At 28.8% G+C, this 15,946-nt stretch overlaps 1 protein-coding gene across 2 annotated transcripts in view; it reads right to left on the bottom strand.

Annotated features, from left to right (window-relative positions):
- The window catches only part of LOC145297058 (tRNA pseudouridine(38/39) synthase-like), a 133,162-nt gene that overhangs the window by 39,569 nt on the left and 77,647 nt on the right, over nucleotides 1-15,946 (bottom strand). For both annotated transcript variants that reach the window (XM_080143286.1, XM_080143292.1), the window contains exons 4-5: nucleotides 6,570-6,694; nucleotides 2,738-2,878 (exon numbers count right to left, since the gene is read on the bottom strand). In XM_080143286.1, coding sequence (XP_079999412.1) covers nucleotides 2,738-2,878; nucleotides 6,570-6,694 — 266 coding nt within the window. The remainder of the gene's footprint in view (nucleotides 1-2,737; nucleotides 2,879-6,569; nucleotides 6,695-15,946) is intronic.

Genomic DNA, 15,946 nt, shown 5'->3' with positions numbered 1-15,946 from the left:
TAATTGAATGATTCGGACTATTGTTCTCATCTTCAGTGTTATTCGCACAACATTTCAGTTGATGCAACCTCTGACCTTCAGATGTATCTTGTAAAATTTGAGAACTTTTCTGTGGAAATTAGGAATCTACACTGAATTTTGAATGGAACCTTTTATTTAATCCGTGGGGTAGAATACTCTTGTTCTATCAGCCATGACCAGGTAGAAGACCTAAATAATTCACTATTGTATTCTGAATATCACTTAAAATTAAACCTGCAACCTCCACTTAAAACTGAATTTTAGCAAATACTTTATCCATCCTTGTGGACAAAACGTTGTGAAACTAACACTCAAGATGAGAACAGTAATTCCAATAATCTAAATAATACAAATTATCAATCTTGTTTCTGTATATAACTTTGAAAATGTAAAAACCATTAAAAAAATACATTACTGAATTCTAAGCAATACTGGGTAAGTACAAATAGTTATAACTTGATCTTAAAATATACAAGAGTTACTTTACATTAATATATTTGGGTTTATTCACAAATAAATCAGCCAATTTTTTTTTAACAGAAAAAATAAAGTAAGGACTAATTATTTTGTGGCTTTTCACAATTTAAAATGAACTTAGAAGTCAAATTGAAAGTCACTTAAACTGGTTTTAAAACTCTTAGCAAATGCTCATGTATTAAAAGATTGAATATTTTGAAACTTATTTACATCTGATTATTCATAAAAGAATTAGTTATAGTTTTATAATAATTCAGTTCAATTAATAGTTTAATAACTGAACAACACCATCAAAATTCAAGTTAACTTTAAAAATTCCATTTGAAAATAAATAAAAAAAATTTTGTAATAAAAGTTAAAAACAAAAAACAAATCCATTAAAAAATAAATGAAAAAATTAAAGTAAGAAGATTACGTGGCAACACCAGATAGGCACAGCTATTATCTAATAAGCGCACACCCTATGTGTAATACTTGACAATCAGGCATGCCACACAATTTGTTTGGTTTGAAATCTATGATCAAGTAGCAATGGACATTTGTTTAAAGAAATGGGAGAATGTTGGTGTAGGTAGGATGGGAAATGAAGAGATTGAAAACAGGATGAGGTGGGGAGATTAGATTTATTTTGATAAGACAAGGTGATCTTTTTTTGCAGATGAAGTTGTGATTTGCTTCTGCATTGGGTGGAGAGGGAATTTTTTTTATAAACAGAAAAGAACTTGCAATAGTTGCAGAGATGACTCGCATATGTTTATAAATGAGGTCAAAAAGTACTTTTGAAGAAAATCATTACATGTGTAAGCAGGAACATAATAATCTATAATATTATAAAAGGGACCACGTCTGTATGTGGACTGTATCTACCAAACTACCGTCAATTTTTGGTCTACAGACTTTAAACATGATATATGGGGTATTCGGAACTGTGGAAAAAAATCGGTTTGATTTTTAAGTAGAAAAATAGCTGTTAGGTCAAAATTGAAAAATTGGAACTTAGCATGCATACTTTGACATAATGTGTATGCTCTTTGCATGCACAAATATACATTTATATACTTAACTGTGTTAATTTGTCAAATTTTGAGATGGAGGTGTGTCATTAGTTCAAATGGTAGAAAATACTGTTAACAAAATGTTTTGATTTTGATTCTTTCTGATGGCATCCAAATCATATTTTTGTTTTTAAACTTCTGAAATCACTACTATATATTGGGTACAATATAATAACTAATAGAGAATTAATTATATAGTAATTAAAATGAAATCTGCATTTATTGAAATATATTTTACGACTGGACAATGCCGGGCAGCCTGCTAGTTATTTCCATCTATATATTGCTAAAACTTTATGAAGTTATTTTTATCTCCTCCCCAAAACAGGATGATGTGACAATGTCAAGAGAGAGGGATTGAAAAGGCCAGTATCCTAAGGGAAGAGTACTCTGGCTTGCAAAAAAAAAAAAGAAAGAAAAAGAAAAAAAAAAAAAAAAAAAGCTTTGGTAGCCCTACCAACATTGCTCATAAAGGCGCCACAGGTGATTAGCAATAAACTAACCCTCTTCTCTAAACGTGAGAAGGCCAAATTTGAGAGGGTGGACCTCCTAGAACTGGAGGACAGGAGACATACCTCAGTCAATGGGGAACAAGCCATCTCAACAATGGCCAAAAATCTGTTGGTTTTGTTGGTGAGGAAAAAACCATGGTTGCTAGCTAAAAGTCTGTGAATCTTAGTTGCTTGTTGGTCTTTATACACATTGTTTTGTGACATAATCCACTAAAATAGGAAGGGGGAGAAAACTAATTAAATGGATGACATCATCAAACCAAGAAGAGGATAGAAAGAGATCGGAAGGTTCACGGGTCGTCCACTAGATGTATTTCTAGACTCCTTGAGGATCTAATATACTACTGAAACTGTGGCTCTTGCTTGTTATCTTGCTTGCTTGTCACGAGTCACACTTCAAGATTATTACCAAGAAATATATTCATGTAAAAATGGATAATGTCACAAAGAATGAATGGTAATTGCTAAAAGCTGTGGATGTAAATTTTTGAAAGCAGCAGCCACAATTGCTGACCACTGCTGTTTAATCAAGCAATGTCAAAGTCAAGAAATTAGATATTTAATATAAATATTCTACTCACCCAGCGTATCACAAATGGATAAATGATTATTATTATTATTATAGAAATTTATTACGTGTGCTGATCAAATAGGCAAGAAAAAGGAGCTTACCGTGAATCTACAAGTTTGGTTTTAATCAAGGCCTCAAATAATGCTGCCTCGATCGTCTTCTCATTGTCTTCCTGCACAGCAAAGCCATGATAGTCCCATCCGAGGTAGGCAACTTTCAAGGCAACATGTCTGGTATTATATCTGGTTTAAAAAAAAAAAGAAAAAAGTGGGGTAATAATCAACAGTCAAGGATGAAATACTAAATTTAGATTTTATTTGTAGATGATAAGTTTGGTATATATTTGATCTAATGGTTGTTAGAGAAAATGCAGGTTGTTTGGCTTATATTGACAAGGCAAGGTTTCAGTTTGTGCAACCTTCTCCTCATTAATTTCAATTATGGACTGGCTCTGAAGAGGTCACACAGACTAAAGCACATTTGTCAATATAAACCAAATATCATACATATATATATACACATACTCGTGAACAAAATAAAAATGGGCCAAACAAATTTTATTGCACTAAAAGCTATATTGAACAATGAACAATGAAACTTAAACGAGACTAATAACACAGAACAAGACATTTACTTTAATGCTTAGTATTGAATTGCATTCCTTTTTGATTTCTTTAAAAGATCAATCCTTTTAGATATGTTCTCAACCAAAGTGGAACATTGTGAAGAGGAGATGCTATTCTATTCGCTTTGCACAGCTTCCCACAGTTTGTCATTATTCGATAAAGTTCTTCCAGCCAATGCACGAGATGTTATGGACCAAATATTCTCGATTGGGTTTAAATCGGGGCTTTAACCTGGCCAAAATATCACATTAATTGAATTATCAGTAAACCATTTTCTTGTGACTTTAGCAGTGTGTGCAGGGGCATTATCATGTTGAAAAATAATGTTCTTGGATATTCCCAGCTTCTGGATACTTGGTAACAGTCCTGTTTCTAATATTCGAATGTATTCCTTGGCATTGATTGACTTCTCACATCTAATATGTTCCCCAACTCCTGCTGTAGTAAAAGTTCCCCATACCATTATCCCTCCATTCCCGTATTTAACTGTCGTTTTTATGCAAGTTGGCGAAAATCTTTCTCCAGTTCTTCAATTGCACCGTTCAAGAGCATTACTAACAAGACAAAATCTTGATTCAACTAACCAGAAAACATTCCTGAACCAGTCTGTATCTTTTTTGTCATAACATGAGAAAAATCTCTTTCTATTATTGATGTTGATTTTTTAGATAACAATGGCTTCTTTGCACACCTTTTAGAAGAAAATCCCATTTCTTTCATTCGTCTAGATATTGTATATCTAGAAAGAGAATTTCCAGCCCGTTTTGAATTCTTTGCTATGGTCAACATAAGTTTTCTTTCAATCCTTCAAAACAGTTAATTTAAGCCTGTGGTTGTTCTTCAAAGTGGATGCTCTAGGGCGACCAGATCCAGATTTTCCTTTTACCAAGCATTCGACTTCGAACCTTTGACCAATTCACTTCACTACAGAAAGAGATGTTTTCACATTTTCTTTTCTTAAAATATCAAAAATCTGCTTGTAAATCATTTTTGACTGCCTTAACCCTACAATTTGTTTCTTTTATATCCTCGCCAAGATGTGGTCTTACCATTTTTAGGATTAATTTTTTCACTTATTATTATATGCTACAATAATAAAGATCTACAAAATATAAATTTTCAGTTAAAATTAAAAATTCATAGAAAAAAAATATTGAAAAATCGATTTCTTCCTTCTTTCACACTTGGGCCATTTTTTTTTTTTTTTTTTTTGCTCATGAGTGTATATATATATATATATATAACTTAAACCTAAAACTATATATATATATATATATATAGTTTTAGGTTTAAGTTGGTAGAAAGAGATTCAACAGAGTGCTTAGTAATTAAAAAAATTTTTAAATAAGAATATATTTATTTAATAATGGTGTTACAAAAGATCAAATCAAGCTTGAATCTGACTGTATCAGGGTGATTTGACTTGATCTTTTCTAACACTATATATATATATATATATATATATATATATACACACACACACACACACGTGTGTGGGTGCGCACAAGTGTGTGTGTATGTGTAAAAAAACAAAAGAAAAAATTAAACACAATAAATAAAAAACCAGAGCTTTACTGGTTTTGTTCAGATCAAAGAATATCTTCAGAAAAATAAATTTCAATAAATTAAAAATCATTTTTCTGAAAATGTTTGTCCATCGAAATCAGTAAAGCTCTTATTTCTGATAATTTATTTCAATTTGTTTTTCCTTTTCTCTATTTTCACATATCTCCACAACATTTCAATTTAAGATATATTGATTATTTTATCCTCATATGTGTGTGTGTGTGTGTGTGTGTGTGTGTGTGTTCAGAAAGACAGGGCATTTTGTTTATTTAGATGATTTTTCCATGTTTTTGACACAAAAATGTTTACAAAAAACGTCAATCAAAACAAAAAATATTTTGAATAAAAATCAAAACAATCTTGCATGTAGTCGATATGCATTGAATGTATCCAGAATGACATTAACATGAAAATTGAACGTTCAATCATGGCACAATCACATTGACACAATCATCAAAGTGATGTTGAATCTGGCCGGTATAAAATAGGTGATCATTTGAGAATATCAGGCACTACGTGGGAATATGGTGAAATCTAACTGCAAAATAATTTAGCCTTGAAGATGACTTTAGCAAGTAATTCAGTAGAACTTGATAATTCAGTGTGTTAACACAACGGAAAAACTATCCTCTGGGCAAAAGCCCTGTTCTCAATCATGCAATAAAGCTTTCCAAATTTTTTATTTTTTATTTATTTTTATCATTGAAAGCAATCTGGCTTTCCTTATAAATGGAAAACGTTTCTAATATTGGTTTCCTGAAAACGCTTATAAATAAAATAGCATTAAATGTAAGACAACAGAAACCACTTCCCGTATTTCTAAGATCTTTTTTTGATTAGTTTTACAGCATATCAACTCTTTTCGAGTTATTTAATTCCGAATCTGTTCATTTAAAGGTTTTATGCTTCACATTCTTTTTATCTGGAAATATTTATTCATTAACTGAGTTTTGCAAAGGGCGAAAAAAAAAAAAAAAAAAAAAAGCAATTACATCATTGTTTGGTGTATTTTAAGTCAAGAAGCCAGTATCTCCAGACAGCCTGATGTCGTATCAACAGTGTTTATCTAAAGAGTCAATTCAGCCATCTGTTCAACATTTAACAAATGATTCTCATTGTTCATCTGCTTACACTAAAACTTTTCAAAGAAGTTTTAGTACTGCCACTTCTTTATTCCATTTCAACATTTTGCAATCAGCTTTATCAATTTTACAGATGCTTTTATGCAGGTAAAAGGATTTTCTATTTCCAATGAAGTTGTTTAAAGAGTTTCAATGTTCTATCACCCACCATCTCTTCATCCATTAAAATCGAAGCATTTTTTTTTGTTTTCAACTTTCATGATTATTACAATTATTCATGGTTATGCTGACTATAATATTACATAGAATCAGTAAATCTCTTGAAGAGCACTTTGTTTAGAGAAGTAGCTCTTCACATATAAAGACCGTTTTTATCAATTTCTTTCCAGATCAGTTCATCATATACTCTTATTATTTATAAAATAATTAATTATACACAAAAAAATACTATGGTAATTAAGCACTTTAGTTTCAAAATAAAAAAGCCTACTTTTAAAAAAACAAACTATGTGTCAATTTTCACAACAAATTTATACACTTAGACAATGGCAAATAAAGACAGTGCTTGTGTGTATGCATATATAAGTAGCATTCCAATTTATTAAAAAGAAAAAAGTTTCTAGGATGTCAAAAATGAAAAATAAATAGCAGTCACTTACTTGGAGAAATCAAATACACGTGCTTTCCGATCTTTCTTTTTATCTTTCTTGTCGTCATTCTTGAGGATTATGTTCCGCAACTGGGAAACGTGGGCTTCCAGTTGTCGTACCCGTCTAACTAAATCCTATACAAGAACAAAAAAAAAAAAGGGAAAGGGGGGAAAAAGAGAAAAGGTAAAAAAATGAAAACATTTAGCAAATTACTGTGAACTTTGTATGCATTTTCGCTTCACTAAAGCCATAAAAGGTTTGGTCTACAACAACTTGATTTTTGCCTAACAACATTCCAAATTGAGATAATATTAAAAACCTGAAGGGTCATCTCTTGCTAACAACTTGCAATCACAAAACCATGTAAAAATAAAACTCCACCCACTCCACCCTCAGTACATGCTAAATAAAGAATTTCTTTTTAATCTGCATTTATCCGACTGGAATCGAATCCATACTGGACGTTTCCATCCCGATTTGTTTGATTATAACATAATACTTTGGACAATGAATCACACAATCTATCACCAGAGGTTAAAAGAGAGTTTTAGATCACTATAAATTAACAATTCATCCGAACAAAGCTGGAGATCATATCTGCTGAAATATAAGTATAAATAAATATTAACATTGAGTGGAATCGTTTGAAGAAAAAACAATATGAATAAAAAGAAATTTATTTTATGAAAAATAAAAGTAATTTTGTAAAGAAGAAATTAATCTAACAACTACATTTGGACACTTAAAAATATGGGTGCTACTATATTATACAACCCCCCCCCCCAAAAAAAAAAGACTGCTTTTCTAAAAAAGCAAATGGTACCTGCATAATTGTTACTTCGCAAATAGTAGCATATCCAAAGATTACGAAAAACAATGAGGTAGAAAAAAAATCATTAATGAAAAACATTTTGATAAAGTTTATATGGGCGAATAAATTGGGTTCGACCTTTTGAATTACATTCATCATGTGATCTACACAACAGAACTTAATTATCGACCCTGTACACCCATCTTTTTTTAGTAAGCATAATATAGTGATTTTGCTTCTTTTTACAAATTTTTCTTTTCATTAATAATTATTTTTCTACTTTATTGTTTTTTGTAACTTTTCGATATGTTACTATTTGAGACCTGACAATTATGTAGGTACGAGGTTTCACTGGAAATTCAATGTTTTTTTTTTTCGTTTGTATAATATAGAAGTGCCAAAAAATGTTCTTTAACATTTTATATTGAAAGTAAAGTAAGACAAAGTGATCATATATACTTTGTCTTATCTTGTATATACTTTTGTTTCACCAGTTACTTTTGGGAAATGTCAGACCAGGTTCTTAAAAATAATATTTCCAAATTGATTTTATCAATTACATATTTAATCCTATTGACATTTTAATTTTGCTTAATCAGATTTCAAAAGAGAGAGATGTTTTTCTGCCAAAAGTCAAATGATACTCATTAACAACCATATTTTATTTTTAAAAGCTTGAGTTTTCTATCAAATGCGTTTTGATTGCATAATCGACATAATTTATTAGTTTTCAGCAATCAGTGCGTTTGTATCAAATTAATGAAAGCCTCAAACTGAAAATATATTTAAATCACTGCCAACAATTGATTCAAAGTTATTTTTTTTTAAAATTAAACTCATTTTGTTTATTTACACAAATGTTTCATTCCAAATGTGAAAAAACTTCCATGATTTTTCAAAAACCAAATTAAAATTTATTGATTTTTAGTGACTGATAACACATATCTTCTAAATCCATGTATTTAGAGACATTATAATACAAAATTTTAGGTTCTTGTCCAGAATTTCATCACATTAAAAAACAAAACGAAAAAGTACCCACGAGAAAGCAAAAATATAATTTGGAAAATCATGTAAACTGATCAATATTCCAAAAACATCACATAAATTAATTTATAAAGAAAATCATTTGTAAGTGATTAATGGGAACTTGTAGGCATTACAACATAAATATTGAAAGTTTTGAATTATTGTTGAGTTACCCCCTTGTTTTTAGAGATTTTTTTTTCAGAATGTCGAATGGAACAGTCACTCCTTAGATGTTCATAAAATTTGATTTTCTTATTTAAAAAAAAAAAAAAAAAAAACTTGGCGAATTTATATGATTTTTGGAATATGATATTTTGTCATGGGTATGTATATCATACAGTTTTCTTTCTTTTCATTTTTTAGATATTGGAAAATTCTGGAGAAGAATCCAATTCTTTACCGGAAATCACCCTAGACAAGCCATGAAGCCACTTGATGTAAAGAGCTAACAAGAACAAAAGATAATTATTACAAAGACAAGAGATATCTATTGAGCTTAAGTTACACTATAGGTTAATTCCTATTTCAGTCACCTTAATTATCTAAAGTGAAATGTGTTTTGGTTGTTTTGTTCTTCATTTTGAGTGTGTAGGAATGACCTGAAAACCAACCATTATTTATAAAAGCAAAAATAAATATCTCTTACAATCTGGACAATGCTGGGTAAATAAAGCCTGTTTTTTTTTCTTTTATTATATATATATATATATATATATATATATATATATATATATATATATATATATATATATATGTTATCAGATATATATCTCTGATGGCTACTTGGATTGTTGCCATATGTGTACATTTGTTTTGTTTTATGGCATATCAACATTTTTTGGGGTATTTAATACTGAATCTGTTCAGATTCTTAATACCTTCAAATATTTATTCCAAGTAGATAATCAACTATGTAATAACAATATAAAAAAAAAAAAATTAAAATGCTGGGAAAAAATTGTTAGATAACTTGATTGTTAAAAATAAAAAATGACCGACAGGATATATTTAATTTTTTGGCCTCCTGTACTGTTGACTAATATATAAATTTTCAGTATTTATTTCAATAATGCTCAATAGGCGAGTAGAGCTAGGTAGTAAGTTGTGAAAACATCTATTGCGATTAAGCTACCCAGACAAATCCTCATAAGAATGAAATGTGGAAAATTCCGTGTCGTTTAATAACTTTATTTATATATATATATATATATATATATATATATATATATATATATATATTGGCCTCCTTTCCATCTTAAAACAACAGGTACCGCCTATAATGGTGCCTGCATGAATAGTGAAGCAAAAGTTGCAAAATCCTCAACTGCACTGCTTTTATCTAGTGGCTTGAGACTAAAAACAATGCCAGAATAAACAGAAAAATTGGTGTTATTTCAGAGTTTTCCATCTACTAAACTAGTGGCATAGACTTGAGTGAAGTTTATTCTACTTTTCATCCATAGCTGGAGGGAGGATATATGGATTCATACTTTTGGTACAGTAGCATCAATGGAGCTTAAACCCGGCCCATTGTGTCCACAGTTTATATCTGTAACCATGACACCCTTCCCATCATTCCTCTAAAGATGAATTAACAAAAATAGACTTGATAATTATTTGGTTATAAATAAACATATTGCTTTAATAGTTATCTAATATATTTAATAAATATTAAAACAAGTATTTCTTTCCAAAATTTTCTCTAACATAAAATTAAAATAAATCTTAAAAGATAAACAACAAAGAATTGCTATGGAAAATGATTGATATCAAAGAAATGTATCTTTAGAATTTTACCTCAATCCAATATGTAAAAAAAAAAATAAAAATAAAAAAATCATAATTTTTTTCAAACTTAATAGAACAATAAAATTCAATAAATTTTTAAAATACACAAAATAATCCTGAAGATATTTATACAAATTACCTTCAATAATATAAACTTTGCAACCAACTTAATTTTTTTCATTATTTAACTAATAATATTCTATCAACTTGACATCCAACCAAAATGCTACAAAACTTTATTAACAAAACTTTCAGGGATTCTCCAATTTTGCCTCAATTAAAATAACCGAGTTTATTATGTACTTGTTAGGTTAAAAAATTAAAAAAATAGTACACCAAAAATTATGCAAATTCATTCAGTATTTAAAAAAATAAAAATGAATTTAATTAAGATTGATATGCCCAAGTGATATAAATAACTCAAACTTTAAATTTCATGTAACTAATTGTAATAATACCAGCTAGAAAGTGTTTACTAATAAAATTCTATTTTATAAAGAAAAAATATGGATAAATTTGCATAAATTTGTGTACAGCATTTTTTTAACCTAACAGATAAGTACAAAAAGTATTTATACAATAATAATTTTAAAATACTGAGGTGAAACTCGAGAATCACCAAACTTTCTAATAGTAAGCATCATAAACTAATCTAGTTTAGATTGCAGAAATGGGTAAATATAGTGAAATTCCTTTTTATTTCAACTTGCAATATCTAATTTACTTTTGAGGTTATCTTGATAAAATTTGAATGTAAATTTTCAAAAAACGTTTTCCTTTTATAAATGTACAATTTTTTTTATATTTTGTTGGTATTTTTCAAAGTTAGTATGCACAATATTGTGCATCTCTATACATAAAGATAGTCCCATCAAAATCATGAGACTAATATAAGGTTTTAAATTGTTTTTCACAAAATATGTAAATTAAATTTTTGTTCTATCAAACTATATTTTTGCCTGTTTTTCCATAGTACAAATCCAAGTTTTATTATTGATTTACTATTAAAAAAAATCCTAGTTTGAACTGTTATAAATCATAAAAAAGATTCAATGTGTTAGCTGTCGAAATGAATTTTATATGAACAGTCAAAGTTGTGCTTCTATGTCATTTTTACATATTTTTTAGGGCTAATGGGATTCTATTAATGGTTTAGGCTAGTTTAATCCAATAATTATTACTTCCAATACTAGTAATTTTTATTTACGACGAGATGCCATTACATTTATATATTTTGAAGTCTGCATTTTTAGTAATACACTGTGAAAATTAGCTTTTTGGGACAAGATTTTCAACAAAATTTAAACATTTACAATTCAGTAGCTAATGGAGCTCCCAAAATAAATTTGGTACCAATGTTTATGTTCCTAACTATAGGCACATATTAAATATTTTTAAATATAAAGAAAATACAGTTTTTATTTGGAATTTGTTACTAATAGGATTTTTAATTGCATTAGGAGAATGATTAGAGAATTTTTACTTTGTTTATTTCTGACACATTAACTTATTTGGTTCCATACAAGTTTTCCTATAAAAGCTGGAAGGGTGGAAGTATTTTTTTTTTTAACTAGTCTATTATTTGAGAGGCACATCTGGATCATAATTTCTTAATCTAACAAACATTCCAATACTTCTTTCACAAAGTAAGCAAAATTAAGACCTATTTTAAAACATCAATACAAAATAATCTGTATATTAAAAAAAAAAAAAAATTCAATAAACAAATTCATTAAGAACTGCTTTTTTTATATAAAAAATTTAATTATGCAATTTTTATTCTATACTTTCCAGTTTTAACAGATTAATTTGAGTAAAAAGTATAAAAAATAAAAGTAAAATTGATTTTTAAAAATGTTAAAATATCAGTCTTTTTTATTGATTAAAATAAGGTGGTAATTTGGTGTTATAAGGGGATAATTTTTTATAGGAGTTTGGAAATTAATTAAGTCAAGGAAAATATAGAATTTAAGAATTGGCAATTTTCAAGTGAAGATGACATTTTAAAATGGAGCAAGAACAGAAAGAAATAGAAAGGTAAAAAATGTTTGGACACAAAAATCAAATCATCTGAGAAATATTCAAAATATAAGAAAAAATCTAACTTTTGTTAACAAGTTCATAGAAATTTTATGATGGCTTTTGAAAAAAAATCTCTTTATAAGTAAATAACTTCAACAGAGATGAATGTAGATATTAAACATTATGTTTAAATGTGAAGACATACTGAGGTGAGGTATGAAGAAGTAATTAGCTGCTGGATTAAATAAATATGAGAATCTATTTACAGACTTCAGTTAAGATGGATGATGAATCAATATTTTGAGTCTGCTTAGAACTTTTGCAAATGAAGGAAGAAAAAAATGAAAAATTATCAAAAGATAATTTGGATTGAAGAGGACAAGCTACATTTGATGTATGGAGTTTTATACAACTCTTCAAAAATATTAAAAGGTTTTATTTTTCAAAGATAAAAAAAGTGGATGAATATCTAGAAAATTATGCTTTATTTAAGAAACGTTTTGGTATTATTAATATTATATTGATAAAATGAGCTATGTTATGCAAGAGGAAACTTTTCAAACAATTTATATTAAAAAAAAAAAAAAAATTGGTATAACATTTGGTAATACATTTCTACTATAACTTAAAAACATTTTAGCATATGGTTACTATATTAGTTACTACCTGTACTAACTTTGTTATCCAAGTCTTTTTACCATCATAAAAAATTGACAAAGATCTAGGATATCATTTTTATTCTAGAAAATGTTGAAAATTTAAAGTTTAACGTTAAGGGGTTTAAAGAAGAAATTGAAATGCAGGGAACTTTACTCCATTGATGTCTAATAACTGGATCAAATTTAATGCAAATCTCATTTATAAAATCACTATGTCTTCTTGTGTGTCTGTTTCTATTTTTTCAAACTGTATCTCATCTGATACAGAAAAGTGTGAAGCGACTCAAATGATTGCATTTTTTTGTCAACTGTTTTTTAATGGGTCTTTATCTGGTTAAAATAGTTACTCAGGGGTTACACAAGGGGTCAAAATTCAATTAAATTAGAATTTGCAAAGTGTAAGTACTTAAACTGCTCTCCTACACATACAAATATTTTTAGCTATTCCATATCTGATTGACAACAGCTCCACGATAACATCTCAAGCTGGAATGCTACAAAATTGTTTTCGGTTTCATTTTCAATTCTAACTGATGGTAATCTAGTCATAAATTATTTTTTTTATTTTTGAAATCACTGCTTGGGTATAATATCATGAAATAATCGATAGAGAATTGATTCTATAATAATATATCCAAAATCTGGATAAATTAAAATATCATTTAAGCATGTTTTATGATCAGCCGCCCCCCACACCCATATTTCATATGTGTGCGTGTGCGTAGTGAGTTAAATAAATACAAATTAAAATGTACAATTTGATATTGTTTTAATTAAATAACTAAAGATCAATGTTCAGCTAAAAGATTTTGTCAGTATAAAGTTTTCATTACATTAAAATTGTTACTTGTTGAAATTTTTTTTTTTAATTATAAATAATTCCAGAAATGAATAATGTTATAGAAAAACATGGTGATGTCATGTTGGTTTAATGTAAGTAAAGAGGAGCTGAAATTCAACTTTCTAAGATAGGACGATCCATCAACTGATATTTCTTGTCAAGATAACATTTGCATGGCAGTAAATAACCAAGTGTCATGAAGATGTCATTTAACAGAGGCTTTTTGCGTGTTGACCACACAAAATAAAAAATCTTAAATATGCAAATGAATTATATATCAAGATATTTAGCCTCGAGACAAGGGAGAGGGGCGGTTTACTCAACTTAATAAATATAATGTTGACTCCTAAAACCCATTAAACACTTGACAAGTGGAAGCCTGCGGCTTTATCCTGTATGTGCATGTAAGGAAACAAGTGGAGCGGTCCCTACAAGTCTAGAAACAGCAAAACTTCATTTAGGTGTGTGTGGGGGGGGGCTTCTAGAAGTCAAATATTTAGGTGCGGGGACTTCTAGAAATTAAATATAAGTAAAATGTGTATCAATATGTGAATCAATCTATAGTTATTATGTGTTGATTAACAGAGGAAGAGAGTTTAAAGATCAAATTTTAGAACAAGAAATGAAAAGACCTATTCAAAGAGAAAGAGGAGAAACTTAACATGTAAATCGAGAAACATTACAGAAAGCTGAAAATCTTGTTAAAAATACTTCCACACACACACATCTTCCTAATGGTGGCACCAGCTTTAATTCATTCCAGAAAACTCTGAAAAGTTTAAGAAGATGGAGAGACTGGAAGGCGATCATTATGAAACCCTCCACTGGAAGCACATGGAAAGTAATGGAATCCTGAGAAAGCTTATTGCGACTCAAATTCCAGAAAAAAACAACGCCCGTTATCAACAAGAATATAATAGTAAATGGCTGTTGCAAGAAGGCAAAGTGATTTGCAAATGATTGAAAGAAGCAGAAAGTGTTGGGAATCTGAGGAAACTTGTTACTTGGATTCAAGGGAGCACCACGTTTTGTTGCCAGAGAATAATAACAGATAATAACTTGTGTGAAAACTTCTAGTGAGTATATAACAATAATTGTTACAATGCTAATATAGGCTAGAAACCAAAGCATGGCTTACAATGTTGAATATATATGTATATCTGGTACATTCCAGGAACAACCATAACTTAGTTGCATTTACAAGGAATCAGAATCAAGGTCTTAGAATTCATTACAGTCTAAAATTGATTATGGAGGTAAAGAAAAAGAGTGTACAGAGAAGAACCTTGAAATCTTTTTTTTTTTTTTTTTTTGTTGGGGAGACGGGGGGGGGGGTGATAAATCATAGCCACTGGAAATTGAGAACAATCTACAATAAGTAAAATGAGAATATTAGGGAAATTCCTTATAAACAATAAACAAGTAGATTTATCTCATGATAAATTCATAAAAATTTAAACACATTCTAAAACATCAACTCGGCTATTAGATTATTACAAAGGAATTCTCATAGTCAATTGTAAAATTGTATTTTTTTAGCAAATTTAACAGAATTACTCATTTGGTCTCTTCCATAATCTTCAAACAATTAATAAAGACTCAATATTTGGGGAGGGGGAGCAAAATATATCTAACACAATTTCTGAATTTTAGGGGGGGGGGGAATATATATATATATATATATATATATATATATATATATATATATATATATATATGAATAAAACAGTAGATGTGTGTGAAAATATTTAACACTGAAATTAACAGGAAATAGTAATCCTACACCAAGGATGGTTTATAACGAGTAAAATCTTGTTTGGATGGATTAGTAACGCATACAAAAATATGAAGACAAATTGAAATGCAAAATGTTTTAACTTTCTATTACTTTTGTGCATCTGCAAATTCATTCGTAATTAAAAATTTTTCTTATCTATCTGTCGATAATTCAATTAGTAAGGAATGTGACTGGCACACTAAATGTTTTGGTTTTGATTCTAGCTGATGGCACCCAAGTCATTTTATTTTAAACTTTTGAAATCAGTATGAGATATATATATATATATATATAATATTCAATAGAGAATCGGCTCTGTAATAAGAAATATGAAATCTGCATGAATTAAAATATATTTAAGCATATTTTACAACTGGACAAAGCTGAGCGCTCTCCACTGGTAAATAAATAAAAATCACAGAAAAAAGACAAAACGTTTTCCAGGAATGTTGAAAGGGA

This window comes from Euprymna scolopes, chromosome 2, assembly GCF_053919585.1.
Source record: "Euprymna scolopes isolate OS-2025 chromosome 2, ASM5391958v1, whole genome shotgun sequence".
Classification (NCBI taxonomy): domain Eukaryota; kingdom Metazoa; phylum Mollusca; class Cephalopoda; order Sepiida; family Sepiolidae; genus Euprymna; species Euprymna scolopes.
Note: the sequence above shows the minus strand (reverse complement) of the source record. Positions and strands in the feature narration are given on the sequence as shown.